The following is a 16,747-nucleotide window of genomic DNA, read 5'->3' as shown; positions in this document are numbered from 1 at the left end:
TGCCCAGCATACAGTAGGCACTCATTAAATGCTTAACACTTAGAATTGAGATGAATTGAATTCCTGGAAGCCTGAAGTCTTTGGAGAACAACCCTGGCCCTCCCTCATGGGCAAGACGTGAGGCCCCAGCAGGCAGGGTACCCCGGAATCCTGCGGGTGCTCCAGCCCAGCACCTGAGGGGCCCCGAGCTGTTCTGCCAGACCGCATGCTCCGCCTTCTGCAAACGGCTGTTGGGGCAGCAGCTTGGGTAAGTTCCCCTTCCGCTTCCTCCTACCTCTTGTCTTACTGTTGCTCCTCCTCGGCCGAGGCGCCTTGCCAGTTTCTCCAAGCCCCTAGAGCCCGCAGAAGCCCTCTCTGCCCTGAGCTGTCACCAGCACTGCCTCCCAGGCCCCGGACGCCATGCAGGCCATCAAGTGTGTGGTGGTGGGAGATGGGTAGGTACCTGGCTGAACTTCCTCCCCTGGCTGAAGCTCTCTACTGGGGTATCCCTGACACCCGCCTGCCCTGCAGATGTAGGATTCCCTGGGAGGCAGCGGGAGGAGCTGCTCCCTTCTTGTCCCGGGACCCAGAGACAGCCACCGAGGTGGGCAGAGGACAGCTTCACCCTCTTTGCCTACTTCACTCCGGAAGCTGCCTGGGTGGCGGTGGGTGGAGGTGCCTGGGGTCCCTCTCCTGCACCCTGAAAGCTGGAGCAGGTCTCTCATGGGACCTGTCTTCAGCTCTGTGGATGCAGGGGCAGGGGTGGAGAACCAAGAATCTGGCCTTTGTCCTCCGGCTGACCCGGGCTCTAGTCACTGGCTTGCACTGCTGTGTGTCCTTGGGCAAGCCACAGAGCCTCTCTGAAGCTCAGTTCATCCATCTGGGAAGAGGCCACGCCCCCAGGATTGATGTGGGGTCACCTGACATAGTTTGAGTGGCTGTCCTGTGCATAGTGTGCTCAATGAATATTAACCTCCTCCCCCTCCCCCTTCCCTGACTCTCCCCTCCCCCCTCAGCCTGCCTGGTTGGGGAGGATGTGTGGGGGATGTGGGTGATGAGCAGAAGGGGGAGGGGGACATGAAGGGAAGTTGGAGGGAAGAAGGCATGGGAGGGTGATTGGGAGGGTCAGTGCGGGCTAGGCTGGACTGAGGGGCTTTCTCAGCTGTGGGATCTCAGGGACCTCGGGTTGTCATGTCCCCGTGGGCCTCAGTGACCTCAGGTTGTCATGTCCCCGCGGGCCTCTTTCTAATGAGGTCTAAGATGCCGATCTCTGGAGCCAGCCAGCAGCAATGTCTCAGGGCCCAGCCCACAGGAGCATCCTGGCGTTTCCTATGAGTCCAACCCAGTAAACCCCAGCATTTCTAGCTGGGCAGGCCTCCGTTCCAACTCTCCCATTCTACAGAGGGGCAGCCTGAGGTTGGAGAGACTCAGATCTTTCCTGGCCTGGGTCACAGTGGCCCTGACATGACAGACCGACTTTGGCTCTGATAGATCTCATGGGAGCAGGTCCATTTATCAGCGCTCAGCTGATTCCAACACACCGGCCTGGCCTTATCTGCCCGCCTGCCCAGCCCTGCTCACTTCCGCTCTGTATCTGATCTGAGGAGGGGAGGGCAGGAGCCAACGTTCCAGTCATTCAAAGTCACCTTGGTGGCAAGCTCTGGGGAGGGCAGGGGGGGAAGAAGGTGGCTGGCCTCCTGAGAACAGGAAGTGACAATGCAGGAGTGGGGCTGGAGGGCCCAGGGCTGCCCCTTTGGCTGCTAGCCTTCCCACCGCACCACCTGCGCCCCCGCGCAGCGCAGCCGACCCGCAGGCCGGGGGAGGACAGCGCGTGTCATGGCAGTTACTATCGCTTGCTGTGTCAGGCACTGGACTCAGACACGCCCCCTCTATTTGGTCTTCCCACCAATCTAAAACTAGGCCCATTTTACAGGTGGGAAAACTGAGGCTCGGAGAAGTTAAGTAATTTGCCCAAGACCTCATGGGATATGAGGCCGGGTCTCTCTGACCTCAAAACTCCATGCTCTTAACTGCTGTTCTCTCTGGTGAGGGGGGAGGGAAAGAGGAGGGAGGGACAGGCTTCCCCTAGTGTTGACTACTAGCCGCTAAGCTCTGCCAGACACGGTGCTGGCTGCTTCTATGGGCTTCCTCTGATTTACTACTCAGCACACTCCTAGGAGGAGGAACGCCTCGGATCCCTATGTTCTAGATGGGGAAACTGAGGCCTAGGGAGGCTAAGTGCCTTGCCCAAGGCTGGGCCACTGGTAGGTGGTGGAGCTGGTATCTGGAGCCCAGGCGTGTGACGGCAGAGGCCTGGTTAGGCCCCTGGGTATTGTCTGGTTCAGTGGGCTCCTGGGCTCTTAACCCTGTGTCCCACACTGGTGTCACCTGGGGAAGCTTGTTACAAATACAGATTCCCAGTTCTGCCCTGCACGCACGGATCAGAATCTCTAAGGGAGGACCCTGAAGTCTGCCCTTTAACAAACACCCCTGATGACTCTTACGACTCAGTTTTGGGACCACTGATAGTGGCATTCTCAGGTGGGGAGACTGAGACCCAGAGAGGTGGGTCTGGGTCTTCCCTGAGGGCTGGGCTAGGGGACCCAGAAAACTCCCAGTGTCTCGGGCAGAGCCCATGACCGCTGTCCTCTCGAACCTCCTGTCTTTCAGAGCCGTGGGAAAGACCTGCCTTCTTATCAGCTACACCACCAACGCTTTCCCCGGAGAGTACATCCCCACCGTGTGAGTCCTGTGGGGGTGGGGGCGGGGAGCCGGGAGGATGGGGAGACACGCATCACCAAGCCCACCCCCTTGTCAGGCACTTCCTGTGTGGGCCCCTGGGGGGACGACCCCATCGGGAGGCGGTAAGCAAGGTTGAGCTGGGCAGTGACGACCAGTGCCCAGGCCCCCAGAGCGGGAGAGACTGGGCGGGTGGGGCAGGACGAGCGGCCTCCCAGCTGGGCCTCGGCAGGAGAAGCGGGGGGAGGGTGGGCTGGTGGAGGAGGAGGAGGCAGTCGGGGGCCTTGACACCAGGACAGCGGGGCAGCGGGGCAGCCGCTGTTAGGGGAGAGGGCAGTGCCATCTGGAGGCCAGTGGGAGGCCCTGCCCTCTTGCGGGCTTGGAGGCAGGGCCGTCGTTCGAGGCCACGTAGGAGTCCGTGGGTGGCAGCCTCGGGACGGAAGGGTACCTGGGGAAGCACCGGCCCTCGGCGGCCCCATCGCTCCCAGGACAGTGTCCCCACCCCCAGCCCTGCATTCAAGGCTCCGGGCGGGCTTCTCCCAACCTTCCCTTCCAGCGTCACTGCCCTTACATTGCCTCATGTTCTGTCTGCTTGTCCCCACCAAACACTCCCTGGGCATTTCCACCTCAGGGCCTTTGCTCAAGCCGTTCCCTCTGCCTGGGGTGCTTTTCCTTTGCACGTGTCTAAGACCTCCAAGGCCCGCTCCAGGGCCCCTCCTCCGGGAGCCTTTCTCACCCAGCCCGAGGGACCTCTCACTCCCCAGAGTGACTCTATCTGATCTTTCCCATGACTATGAGTCTCTGGAGGGCAGGGAGCCTCATCCAGTTCCTTTGGGTCACCCCGTGAGCTTAGCATGGTATGTCAGGCACACTATGATCCGTGCATTGTCTTAAACACGCTGGACGTGTTTTGAGTTGACCTGAACTGAACTTCATGGAGAGGCCCTAGGAGGATCCATCGGGGCTACCCTCCATCTACTGAGGGCCTACTGTGTGCTGGCCCCTGCATGAGACATCACACATGTGTGCCCTCACTTGATCCTCATGAGAGGTGGGCATTCCACCCAGGCCGCCCACGGGGGAAGCTGAAGCTCACGGCTGCCAAGTGGCCTGACCCCCAGGACACTGACCAGCACCCCGGCCTGGGCTGGAGGAAGGCAGGCAGCAAGGACAGGGCAAAGAAATTGGGGTAGGGAGCCTGGAACACCGTTTTCTCGGCCCCATCTTGGCTCCCAAGTCCCCAGCTGGCCTGGGGATGGTGCTTGTCCCTCTCCGCACCTGCCATATTTGCCCCTTGGCCATCAGTCATCAAGTGTTTATCAGGCACCGCCTAATGCTGAAGGAGGGCTGGCTCTAGGCCAGAGGAAAGGCAGCTTCTGCAGAAGGTCATTGTCACCAGCCGTGCACTGGCTGCCTGCCGTCCTGCCTCTGCCTGTCCCAGCTGGGCCGGGGCCTGTCTGCTGAAGGACCTTAGACCAATCACTTCCCCTCTCTGAGCCTCAGTTTCCCCTTTTATAAGGACAGGGTTGGGCTGGGAAATCCCAGGCTCACTACCGGGGCGCCTCCCCTGGGCAGGGAGCCGAAAGGCATGTTCTCTGGTGCAAGATGGTGGGAGGAACAGAGACCAGGCTAGACCCAGTTGTTCACAACAACTTGGAGAACGCTGGCCCCTGGTGGCCCCTGGTGGCCTCAGGACACTGGACACCCTTGCGGGCCAGATAGAATGAACCAGGCAAGGTCTGCCTTCCCAGGACTCTGGGGAGCTGGGACAGACACTAGGGCCATCTTGAAATTCTTGACCTTTGCACAAGGGATCTTCCATTTTCATTTCGCATTGGCCCCTGCAGAGGATGTGCTGGTCCTGCATGTCACCCTCCTGTGTCATCCAGGACCGAGATGCTCAGCTTGGACAAGCCCTCCTTCCGGGGCTCCTGCTACAATGCCTGTTACCCCGGTTACAGGGAGGGGGAGATAAGTCACGCTGAGCCCTTGACATTGGAAGGTGGGGGCCGCTGGGGAGAGCAGAGTTGGGGAAAACAGGAGATCTCTGGTACAGAGATAAAGACAGGGAGAGCGGCTAGGGCTCAGGGCCAGGAGGGTTTGCTGGGGCCGGGGGGCACATGTGCCAGCTCACAATCAGAGAAGCAGGCGAGCTGAGCTCAGCTCATTGCCGGGGCGGGGGGTTAACAGCTCAGGGTCAACCCCCCCATGCCACACATGGGGAGACTGAAGCCCGCTGTGTGGGTGGTCTTGTGCGGGGCGTTGGGGACACCAAAACATGGCAGGAGCACCCTGCACTTGTGTGCCTGTGACATAGGGGCTCTCTCCCTTCTGCCTCTCCTCCTACAGCCATTCTCAAAAGGAACCCCAGATGAGTTTTCAAAAGGGAAAATTAGATGCAGCCAAGCCCAGGCCTAAACCCCTCCCATGGCTCCCCTTCACGTTTGAAACCATCTCCTCTTCTGGCATGTGAAGCCCTGAATGACAGCTGCCCCCCAGCCTCATCTCCTACCTAATCCCCCTTACCCACTGACTCCAGACTCCTGGGCTTCCTTGCAGATCCCAGACGCACCAGCCTCCCCCACTCCTCTGTCCTCCTTCCCATCACTCAGTTCCCTGCTCAGGGATCAGCTTTCTGACCCTCTGTCTCAAGTGGTCCCTCCCTCCACCCAGGCCCCATCACCCCACCCCCCTGCTTGATGTTCTTTATGGCCCTTCCTGATCTGACTTTCCCTGCTGGCTCTGGGAGGACAGGGCCCTGGTCTGTCCAGTTCACGGCTATCACACCAGCTTCTAGAACAGAGCGAGCACATCAGTGATGCTCTGGAGTGACTGGATGCTCTGGTATGTTCTGAGAAGGTGTCAGAACTCGGCCACCAGTGGGTGGCTCAGCTGGTGGGAAGAAAGAACACATGGTTAATTTAGGTCCCACTGGCCAGTACTCGATTTTCACCTTCAGTTCACCTCCTGGCAAGTCAAGCCTGGAACTGCATGAACTCGAGGACACCCAGCGTCTTCTGCTGTGCGCTTACTGCCCCTCGCCCATACTCTTGGCACCACGGGCGGGATTCCCTCACTGACTCGGCTGGCTCCAGCCTCCCCTGCTCATGCACCCGCTCCTGTCCCCTCGTGCCCTGCCCGGGAAACCCCCCTGCCTCCCCCCACCTCCCCCAGCCATGCTCCTTTATCACTGCTAGCTCTGTAAGCCTCCCACTGGCCCCCCCAGCTTCCCCTCTGAACTTCCTCCCAGGCTTCTCCATCCAGTGGCCAAGAGGAGCCTTTTCTAAATGCAAATATGATCACATTAGCCCACCCCATCCCCGCCCGGTGAAGCCCCTCAATGGTGCCCCATTGCCCCAAGGACCAACACCCGAGGCCCAACAGGGGTCCACGCCCACCTGACCTGGTCACTCCTCCTTGGTCCCCGTGTCACCAGCCAAGCATGCCCCCTGGCCTCTGGGTTCCTTGAATACACCATCTTCCTTTCTGAGGGTGGGCTTGGGTGGGGCGATCAGGTGATGCTGGGTGCTGGGCCCCCTTCCTCCTGCCCCTAATCCCCTATTCTACTCCATTCCAGGGTCAGGGCTGGGCCTGCAGCCCTGGGAATGCAGAAAGAGGCCACACGGACTCTGGGTGAAAACTCTCCATCCGTGTAACCTTGGGCAGATCACTCCCGGTTTCTGAGTCTGTGCCCTCATGTGTAACATGGGGACAAGGGTGACACCTGCTCCCTGGGCTCCCTGGGCCCACTGAAGTGGTCTAAGTAGGAAGGGCCTGGAACAGTCATTGACACCCCTGGGTGCTCAGCAAACGTGAGCTCTCTGCCTTCCCACAGCTCAGGGAAGCCCCACGCCCAGGCCCAGACCACTGACTCTCCAGCCATGAAACAGCCCCCATGTTTAGCCTGTGAGATTTTCTGAATTGGGGAACAGGGCTAGTCCTAGATCTGCTGCCAACTGACTGTTAGATCTTGGGCAAGTGCCTTCCTGTCTGTGGGCCTGTTTCCTCATCTGGAAAAAGGGGTGAGGGCTGGCCAGGGTGGGGTTGTAAGGTTCTTCTGGTCCCCGCTGCCAGTGAGTCTCAAGTAAGGGGGACCCCCGGGGGGCATGGATCCCAGCTGCACGCGTGCAGCGATCCCTCAGGCTCTGGCGGCTGGGCCTCTGGGGAGGGACCAGCGGGTATGTGTGAGGACTTTGAAAATGAGACCACTCAGCTGCTCAGCATCTCCCCGTGGGATGGCTTGAATGTTTTCTGTCTCTTCGGATCCTCCTAATGGCCCCAAGAGAAAGGACTTTTTTTTTTCACATTGAAGAAAGTGAGGCTCAGAGAAGGTAGGTGACCCACCCAGGGTCACACAGCCAGGACAAGGCTTCACAAGGAACTCTGTTCCCTCCTAGCTCTGGGTGGCTGTCCCTGGGGAAATCAACCCCCTGCAGTTCATTTGTCCACTTGCTCACTAACAGGTGTCACAGAAGGAGCAAGGCCCGAATCCCAACTCCTTTGCTTATGAGATGGTTGGCTTTGGAAAAGTTACTTGACATCTTGAGGCCTCGGTTTCCCCATCTGTCTGATGGAAATAACTTGAGGTTCTTTTGTCTTAGGCTACCTGGGACTTCAAGACCTAACATAGAAAAGTCCCTAGATTTCTGCCAAGCCCCAGATCTGGTGCTTGGTGCTGCTACGAGGTCCCAGGACCCTGCTCTTTCCCCATCGCCACGGCCCCTGAGACCCTGGGGATGGCTCCGCGAGGACACATGGCTTTGGCTCAAGGAATCTTGGGAGGCTTTTTGGCACCAGAATTTCAGGCTGGACATTAGAGAGGAGAGTGTCCCAACACCCTAAGTGTGTCCGGAAGGAATGTTTCTGACGGAAGCCAAGGACAACCCAGGTGCTTCTTTTCCCATCATGCCCTGCGGTGTCTCCCTGGACAGCGCCTTCCTCCTGACGTCCCGCGGCAGTGTGGGTGGTATCTAGAGTTGGTACCTGGAGCCCCGACTATGTGGCGTATGCTGTGCTGGCCTCAGGGCGCCGTGAGGAGCAAGCCAGGCTCGGCGCCTGCTGCTGGCACAGATCGCTGGCCTGGGGCCTGGACTGGCTGGGGGCCAGGAAAGGCTTCCTGGAGGAGGTGACCTTGAGATGGGGCTAGAGGCGAGTGAGTAAGAGTCAGCTGGGCACCTGGGGGGTGGGTGGGGAGGAGGAGCAAGGGAGGAAGAAGAGTGGGAAGTCAGAGGAAGAGTGTCTGTAGGAGCTTCCAGGCAATAGGGAGCGGGTCATCTGTGGAACTGAGAGGTGACTGGAACACTCCATGGATGAATAAGCATGATGTGTTAAAAATGTCAGGCTACTCACTTTTGGGGGTGTGTGTGTGTGTGTGTCTTTCTCAGAACAGGTGTCTTTGGAGTCACTCTGAAGCATTAGGGCTTCTTCAGCCTGTCCCTGAGCAGCATTCTGTGAGGGCTTCCTGGAGGAGGGGGCATTCCAAGGGCTTCAGTTCAGTTTGCTTTAATTCCGATGCACTCACTGGGTGCCAGGCCTGAGCCTGGAGATGAAGCAGGCATGGGCCCGGCCCACATGGAGCCTATGGCCCCTGGCAAGACAGAGACACACTAACTGCTTGTTTAAGTCAAGATAGAGCGGTTGCCTGAGGGAGGGAACAATGAGCTCCTTCCAGGTGGGGCACAGGGAAGGAGGTGGCCTGGAGGTTTCCCCACAGAAGAGGAACTGCCTGGGCACGATTTTGAAGCATGAATAGGAGACAAGGGTCAAAGGGGGGCAGAAGGGTATTCTAGAAAGAGGCACAGATGGGAACAAAAACCCTGGAGAGTGGGTAGGACTGCATGGTCAGGGTAAGTGGGAATGTTTGGACAAAGAGAGGTGGGGAAGGGCATTCTGGGCAGGAGCAAGTACAGGGAGGTTGGCAGCGCAGGCCTTGCCCAGGAGACAGCTTGGCTGGTGTATGAGGGGAGGAGGAGGAGGAGGAGCCTGAGGTCTCAGTGGGCCAGGTCAGGGGACGCAGAGCAGGGCCTTCATGGGTGGCCTCAGTGAGGAGAGACGAAATGATGATCCTGGGCCCTCACGGGCAGGAGGTGAGGGCATCTGTGAAAGCATAGCTGGGGCACGGGGCAGGGAATGCTGGATTCACGCACAACTGGTTTCTCACTTGGCTTGTTCACTCACTGGCTGTGTGGCCTTGGGCAGGTCGCTATACCTCTCTGATCCCAGTCTTCCTTCCCACAGGCTGAGAAACCAGCACCTTCCTCTCAGGGGTATGTGTAGTGAGAAATACTGTTGGGTTGAATTAAAAGAAAACCTGGAAGCTTGTTTGATTGCCCTGGAGGCCTCTCTGGTGCTGGTGGGAGATTTGGGCTATCACTGTCAGCACCCCCTGTCCCAGCACCCCTCTGGCATGTGTCTTACCTGTGTGTGCTGGTAGCATTTCTTGAAATTGTCTGCAACAGCTGGCTTTTGGTGTGCACTCGGGGGTGGGCTGGAAGACCGGGGATTTAGCGCCGCAGGACATCCTTCTGCCAATGGAAGACAGAGATGCTGGAGAGAGACCCCAGGTCGTGCCCCTCAGGGGCGCCCCATCTTCAGTTGGCCCCAACAGTAACGGCTCACTGACTGACCCTTCCTTGTCTCTTCCCCACTCCCCTCCCGAGGCTGCCACTGTACCAGCTACTCGGCTCAGGGTTTGCTTCGGGGGGCACCCCACCTGCCGCGGGGGTGACCGACCTCAGTCCAGCATAGGAGGTGGGGAAAGTCGGATCAAGCCCTAGAGGGAACGGCGTGCAGCCTCACAAAATCACCTCTCAAAGGGCAGGCAAGGGCAGACAGGTGATTGGAGACAATATTTTCCTCTTGATGCTTACCTGCTTTTAAAATTTTTTAATGTAATGAATCAGTAAGGAAACAAAAGAAAAGCTGAGCGCCCAGCACCGTGTGGCTGCCCATGGCCGCCCCTCCCTGGGTCTCGGCCTCCGCACGCAGCAATACTGATCCTACTGTCCCCCCACAGGTTCGACAACTACTCAGCCAATGTGATGGTGGACAGCAAGCCCGTGAACCTGGGGCTGTGGGACACAGCAGGGCAGGAGGACTACGACCGCCTCCGGCCGCTCTCCTACCCACAGACGGTGAGCTGCCCTGCCCTCCTGCCGCCAGCCGGAGCTCAGCCCGCTGCCACTGGGGGCGACGCCCTGGGGCCAGTGGCTGGGGACCCTGCCCGTCTCAGCAATGCCCTCCCGGGCGGAGCCAGACCTCCTCCCCGCGCCCCTGCCTGCCCTCCTTTGGTCTCCCTGCTCTCACCGTGCCCATCTCCCCAGCCCCTCTGCCTCATGGGCTCTGGCACCCCCTGGCTCCCCGTGGGTGGGGCAGGCAGACCCTGGATGGGGCCCCAATAGGGAGCCCCGGACTCTGCGTCCCAGGGGTGCTGGGGAGGGGAGGAGAGATGGGGGGGCAAGCCTGCAACTGTGGCTGCTAGACCCTGGCGTCCTTGGTTCTCCCTCCAGGCTGGCAAGGGAAGGGCTTCTGACCAGATGACAGGTAGTGAGCGCCCGGTGGGGAGTACGGGTTCTGTGGCAAGCCCTTGACCTCACTTTCCCCATCTGTAGAACGGGGTGGTAGCAGCACTGACTGCAGAGGGTCGCGTGAGGATTCATCACTTAGGACAGGCCTTTCGGAAGGGTTGGATAAACAAACAGCTCAGGGGCTGCCCAGGTGTGGAAGGGCCCAGGCAGGATGCCTCCAGGCCCCCTCTCATGGGTGACCGTTGACTGTTGCTCTGTCCCCAGGACGTCTTCCTCATCTGCTTCTCCCTTGTCAGCCCTGCCTCCTATGAGAATGTCCGGGCCAAGGTGAGCAGCACAGAGCGGGGCCTTGGGGGCTTGGGGGCTTGGGGCAGGTGACCCTGACGGAGGGAGGGGCCGCAGAGGGCGTGGGCAGAGAGCGTCCCCAGTGCCAACCGGCGCTGGGGGTGAGACTCAGACGGGGTTCAGAGGGGGCTGGGGTCATTAGCTGTCCTGCCCACCCTCTATAACCGTGTCCCCTCTCTCCTCCCCGCACAACCTCTGCCTGCCTTTTATCTCTCACGAAATCTTGCTTCTTTTCCCGCAACCACGCTCCCTCCCGTACCACCTCACGCATCTTCTCCTCACCCCCTCGCGCCGCCTCTTCTCGTCTCACACTTGGTGCCCCTCTTCTCCGCACGCCCATGCCCCCTCCGGCCCCCCGCCCGCCTGCCCAGTGGTTCCCCGAGGTGCGGCACCACTGCCCCAGCACACCCATCATCCTGGTGGGCACCAAGCTGGATCTGCGGGACGACAAGGACACCATCGAGAGGCTGAAGGAGAAGAAGCTGGCTCCCATTACCTACCCGCAGGGCCTGGCCCTGGCCAAGGAGATCGGTACGGGGCTCGGGCTCAGAGAGGGGAGCTGGCTGCAGGAGGACCCCGACTCGGCCTCATCGGGGATTCAGGGGGCTCCCGGGCCGCTGTGCCATGTGCTGGCTGGATGACCCTGCCTGTGTCTCTGTGCCTGGGTTTCCTCACCAGCAGAACGTGGCAATAGTGATCGTTCCCGGTGGCTGCGGGAATCAAATGATTTCACACCCAGGAGGCCCCTAGCTCAGCACCTGCATGCAGGCAGGACCCCGGGCTGGGTAGTGGTGGTGGGAGTATACACACTCCATAAGCAGATGCTGAGGTTAGCGCACTGGAGCTGACAGGGGCAGGGAGAGAGTGACGTGTGCTGCGGTTGCGAGCAGCCAAGTCAAGCTTAGGTTTTCCAGGAAGGCTTCCTGGAGGAGGTGCTTCTGCCTTAGTTTGAAGGGTGATTTCCCTGCTGCCTCTTCCTCACCACCTTTTCCCCAGCCCCCCTCCTCAGCCCAACTGCTCTTTGCCTCCTGATCACTGGGCCAGAGAACTAAAGTGACTTCTCAAGGTCACACAGCTAGGAGGTGGCAGAACTGGGATTTGAACGCAAGACAGCAAATTGCTGGCTTGGGGGCCTCCTCGCGGGGGCTCAAGGCTGCCGGCACCAGGGAGGACGTGACTGGTGGGTCTGGCCTCTCCCATGGCGCCTGGGCCTGCTGTCCCAGGTCAAGTCCTGACCTGCCTGCAGCCGGGGGTTGGGACACTTGCCCAAGAGCCTGGCATCCCCAGCCGGGTTTACCACTATGAGCAGTGGCCCAGTGGCCCGGGGCACTCTGCCTCGCCACAGGGTCCTGCAGGCCCAGGGTTTGGCCCCTGAGTAGGTAGAGCCTCCCCACCCCAGGCCTGCCTCAGCCCCACCGCTCTTCCTTCCGCCGGAACTGGGAGGGCTCTGGGGACTCACATCTCTACAGGAAGAGAAACCACAGCTGCCACCTCCCCTTTCCTGTGACTAGTCCAGCGACATGGCCATCTTCCTTAGGGGGACTTGGGCTGCCTCTTAAGCCTTGGGTCCCGAGCCCCACCCTGGGGTCTTTGGCTCCTCGGCCTGCTGGCTTTCCTCACAAATATGGGGGTGTACTCTTGCCTTCTCTTGTTCTCTGGCCAGCGCATCCCCCAGCTCCTTCTGCCCAGGGCTGACGCTCTAGCCAACATGTGACCCGTCCCCTTCTAAAGCCTGTGCTTTGGGACAAGGAGAAGGGGGCTGGCAGCCTGGAGGCTGGTCCTGGCTCTAGCACGATGGTATGTGTGACCTTGGAAAAGTGGCTCCCCCTCTCTGGGCCTCAGTCTCTCCATCTGCACAAGCTGGCCCGAGTGATCCCCAAAGGTCCTTTCTCCTCTGTAAGGAGGTGGCTCGGGGTCCTGCCTTGGTCCCTAGCCGATCCCTCCGGGAGCTGATCCCAAGTGAGGGTGGGGCAGGGGCAGTGACTCTGAACTTGACTTGGACCAGCCTAGGCCAAAGGGGAGGCCCGGGAGACCTGCGGGTCTGATGAGGCAGACAACAGCTGTCTCTGGCCGAGCCTGTGGTGGTGAGTTGTGGAGTCGAGGCCCCAGCCGATAATCACTATAATCACGGCTGGCTGACCAAGACCGAGCACTTCCTGGGCGCTGGGTCACTGGTTCAAGGCCACCCAGCCAGGCTGGGGCAGAACCCAGATTTAAAGCCGGGCTGCCTGGCTCCATCAGTCATGGCGATCAGGGGCACCTGCTGCCTCCTAGCCTGCCCCCACGCCCTCTGCAGCTCCTCTGCCCCGCCTGCCTCAGCTTGACAAGCTGTCCCAGGTCACCATGTCCTAGACTGATGGGAGGCTCAGGCACAAAGAGGGGGACTGACCAGAGTCCTAGGGTGGTCAGGAACAGAGCTGAAGGGAGTGCAGCATCCCCGCTCAGGACACTTGCTCTGGATGCCGCTGGGCCAAGAAGAGCAAGAGGGTGGCAGGTTCCAGGGAGGAGGCAGTTGGTGGGTGTGGAAGAAGTAGACACTGGCTGTGGTCCCTTGCAGGGAGACAGTGGCCAGATGCCCAGCGACACCCTTCTAGGCACAGAGGGTTATAAGGTGATGAGGCTCCTGGACTGAACCAAAAGGAACTCTGTCCCTCCCAGCCAGGCCCTGGGACCACTGCCCATGCTCCCTGGTGGGAGTATGCTCCCAAGTAGAGGGGAGACATCCAGCATGTGACTTTGTGCAAGTGACATGCTCTCTGAGCCTCAGAGACAGTTTCCTTGTCCCTGCCCCACCTTTTCTTTCTTCCCAACCCCAGGTCATCTGTGGGCTTCCTCCTTCCAGGGGCTGCCCCCTCGGAGGTCCTGGCTTCCCTCTCCCCAGCTGTGTGTCTCTGGGACCCAGGCTTCCCCCCTCTCTTGCCCTGTTTCCTCATCTCTAAGTGGGGAATCACAGTATTTCTTCACATGGTTTTTTGGAAGCACCCAGCTCAGGGCTTGGCAGGGAGCAGGTGCCCATCAGAGTCGGTCTGCTTCCTTCCCCCCAGAAGAGCAGACTCCAGCATGGGGACAAAGTTCTCCCTACTGCCCCTCTCTTTCCTCTTGTTCCTGAAATCAGCCCCCAGCCCTCTCAAAGAAGGGGTTTTGTGGTTCCTTACTTCAGGGAAACTGTGCTGTGGTGGTCATGGGAACTCACACAGGTTCCTTCCAGAAGGTCAGGGAATGCTGCCCCTGGCAGTGGGGGCTCAGCTGGCCTTTCTGGCTGTCTGGGCCCCAGGCTCCTGCCCTGAGCCGTAAGGTGGGAGAAGGCCAATCCCCTCAGTGAGGAGGGAAAGCTCTCTCATCCCGTTCCCTCACTGATAGCCCCCAGCCACCCCGAGGGGGGGAGGAGAAACATCCAGCATGTGGCTTTGGACAGATGACTCCCCACCTATGAACCTCGGTGTCCCCGTCTGTAAAATGAGGTGATGCTAAGGAATGGTCAGATGACATTTGGAAGGTCCTGGTGCCTGGGCCATGAGCACTTCAGGCCTCCTGGTGGAAGCATGGAGGCGGGTATGCAGCTGTTTTCTAGAAGAAACTGAGGTGTGGAGAGATTCAGTCACGGTAGCTCGAGCTCCCCGCCCCCCCCCCCAGGAATGTATCCAAATGCCTTCCTGCCTTCCACAAATTAAGGGCTGCCCTGTCTAAGAAAGATACAGACCTGCCCTTGTGGGTCTTAGCCTCTCCTTTTGAGATCAAGCTCCTTGTTCCAGGCATGAGGAAGCGGAGGCGAAGGGCAGTGGTTACCCGACCCCATGGCCTGGTAGTGTGTGGCTCGGGAGAGGCTTCTGCCCAGGGCCGTCCCCTGACCTCGGCTTCTGCTCTCTTGCCGTCCCCCCTCCACCCCCCACCCCGCCAGACTCGGTAAAATACCTGGAGTGCTCGGCCCTCACCCAGCGAGGCCTGAAGACCGTCTTTGATGAGGCGATCCGGGCCGTCCTGTGCCCCCAGCCCACGCGGCCACAGAAGCGTCCCTGCAGCATCCTGTAGGGTAAGAGCGCCTCCTTCACTGCTCCGTGACCCACCCGACCCACACACAGCAGGCTGGGCAGGCTCCGGCCGGGAGGGGCTGTCCAGCCGCAGCTCCGAGGCCTTCTGCTTCGCCGGGAATGGCATTTAGGCCAAGACAGAATGGGGAGTATCAGAGTGGCCTCAGTTTCCTTATTTGCCTGAGCCAGTCCGACTCGGTGGGGCCCGGGTCCCAGAAGGAAGGTGCAGGGTGTCAGAAAGTGCCAGAGCCATGGCAGGCGTGTCCTGAGGCTTCCACTCTGCCAATCCTGCAGGAGGGACAAGGGATGGAAAGATGCCTTTGGCCCCTGCCCTCAGGAGAGCCCAGCGGAGCCAGGGAGACCCAACACCCACCGATAAGGGTGGAGGGGGGGCAGGTGGAGCTGAGACTCCTGGGGCGGAGGAGGGACCCGTGTGTGTCAGAGGCAGCCTGGAGAGCTGGGACAAGAAGGATGGAGGGGCCTCGGTGTGGTGGGCCCCCAGGGTGGGCTGGTGGGAGGGTCAACCTGGAGAAAAAGATGGGAGGTGGCAATGAGCTTTGAGTGGGGAAAGCCGTGAGGGGGCAGGCGATTCTGCTTGTCCCCAGGTTCTTACCCTCCGCATGTCTCCCTTCCAGGTTGCGCCCAGCCCTCCCAGCCAGATGGCTGTGACCTCCAGGGCCCTCACCCAAAGCCCGGTGGCACCCGGGCTGGCCCTGCTGTCCCCTCCTTGTGGTGTTTCTTAGCAGATGGCTGCAGAGCTTGGTTGCTCATCTTCTCTGGGCTGGAGGCCCCCTGGGGCTGGAAGGCTGTGAATTTGCAGGCTCCGCTCCCGATCCCTTCATGCTCCCACCTTCACAGGGGCCAGAGGGGAGCCACCCTTGCAGTAGTGTGGCCAATGTCAGCTGCCGCACGTGGCAGCATCTATCCCTTTACCCCAGTCCCACCTGATGCCTGAATTCCCTCTGGAAATTTCGGGCCGGAGGGTTGCCAGCCGCCACTCGCATACCTTCAGGGATGGGTCGCTCACTCCCTCCTGAGGCAGGCTACTCCAATATTGATGGTCTTGCTTGTCTGAAAGTTCTCCTTCTGAGCTAAAATGAGTGTCTCAGACGTTTGCTCTTGCGGCCTTAGTTCTCCTTTTTGGAACAACATAAAACAGATCAAATTCTCTGCATGTCGGTGGGTACCTGCAACAGCCAGTCAAAACCCTCGGCCCAGCTGTCTCCTGCTGTCTCTCAAGTCTTTCCACGCCACTCACAGGATCCTGAGCTACATTTGCCTGTGGGAGTCTTGAAACTTTCAGACCCTGCCAGGCAGGACTTTTGCTATTGCAAATGGAAAACCTAATTCAACCTGCTTAAGCAGAAAATAAATCTATTGATCCAAATTTGGAAATATCATGACTTCAGGTGCAGTTTGATCAAGGGGCCTCAAAGCATGTCATCAGGACTTGCTTTCCTGTACCTCTTTCTTTGCTCTACCTTCCGCTGTCTGGTTCATTCTCTGGCAGTTGACTCTCAGAACATCCTTCCAGGTTCAAGGTTTGGAAAAAAAAAGAAAAGAAAAAAAAGGGGGGGAGGGCAAGCTTCTGCCCCAGGCGAAGTTCTAATGAAGGTTTACTCTGATTGGACCAGCCCAGGTCTTGGACCCCACTTCAACCAATCATATTTGTTGAGGGGGGCTGCTGAGCTCTGATTGGTCAAGCCTGGACCACTTGTTATGCTAGAGCAAGGAGGGGAGGCAATGGTGTAAAAATCTTGCATTCTAGGATGGAGGGGTTGGGGCCCAAATGAAGACTGAGACCTTGCTGGAATTTGGGTGTGTGGGTGGGTGTCAGGCAGCCAGAACTCCCCAGCCTCCACTATTGGAGCTCATGGGAAGTGTCCCAACAGTGTAAGAAAGCAATGCCCGTCCGGCAGGCACTAAGCTAAGGCGAGTCTCTTTACGAGAGAAGGTGGGGCTGTTGTAAGGAGTTAAGTTCACCCGTCAAGTCCAACAGCGCCTGGTGTGGAGCTGGTCCCACCGTAGTGTTTGTTACTTTACAAGTGCCGGCCTTTCCCTCCTGTGGATGATTGCTCTTCTCTATCCCAACTTCATCCATGCATTCAATGCATATTTATCGAGCACCTT

General features: G+C 59.3%; 1 protein-coding gene across 2 annotated transcripts; it reads left to right on the top strand.

Annotated features, from left to right (window-relative positions):
- Positions 1 to 264: 264 nt before the first annotated feature.
- RAC2 (Rac family small GTPase 2) lies at positions 265 to 16,012 on the top strand. 2 transcript variants are annotated; one of them, XM_036108708.2, is made up of 7 exons: positions 265 to 434; positions 2,650 to 2,721; positions 9,734 to 9,851; positions 10,509 to 10,571; positions 10,961 to 11,120; positions 14,138 to 14,141; positions 14,488 to 14,615. In XM_036108708.2, exons 1-7 carry the CDS (start codon positions 400 to 402, stop codon positions 14,546 to 14,548), a joined length of 513 nt encoding a protein of 170 aa, XP_035964601.1. In that variant the 5' UTR covers positions 265 to 399; the 3' UTR covers positions 14,549 to 14,615. The 2 variants fall into 2 exon arrangements, with proteins under 2 accessions (XP_035964601.1, XP_035964600.1); XM_036108707.2 differs by lacking the exon at positions 14,138 to 14,141 and adding an exon at positions 15,253 to 16,012 and having other exon boundaries at positions 267 to 434; positions 14,488 to 14,619.
- Positions 16,013 to 16,747: the final 735 nt, after the last annotated feature.

This window comes from Halichoerus grypus, chromosome 6, assembly GCF_964656455.1.
Source record: "Halichoerus grypus chromosome 6, mHalGry1.hap1.1, whole genome shotgun sequence".
Taxonomy (NCBI): domain Eukaryota; kingdom Metazoa; phylum Chordata; class Mammalia; order Carnivora; family Phocidae; genus Halichoerus; species Halichoerus grypus.
This window is presented reverse-complemented; position numbering and strand designations above follow the sequence as displayed.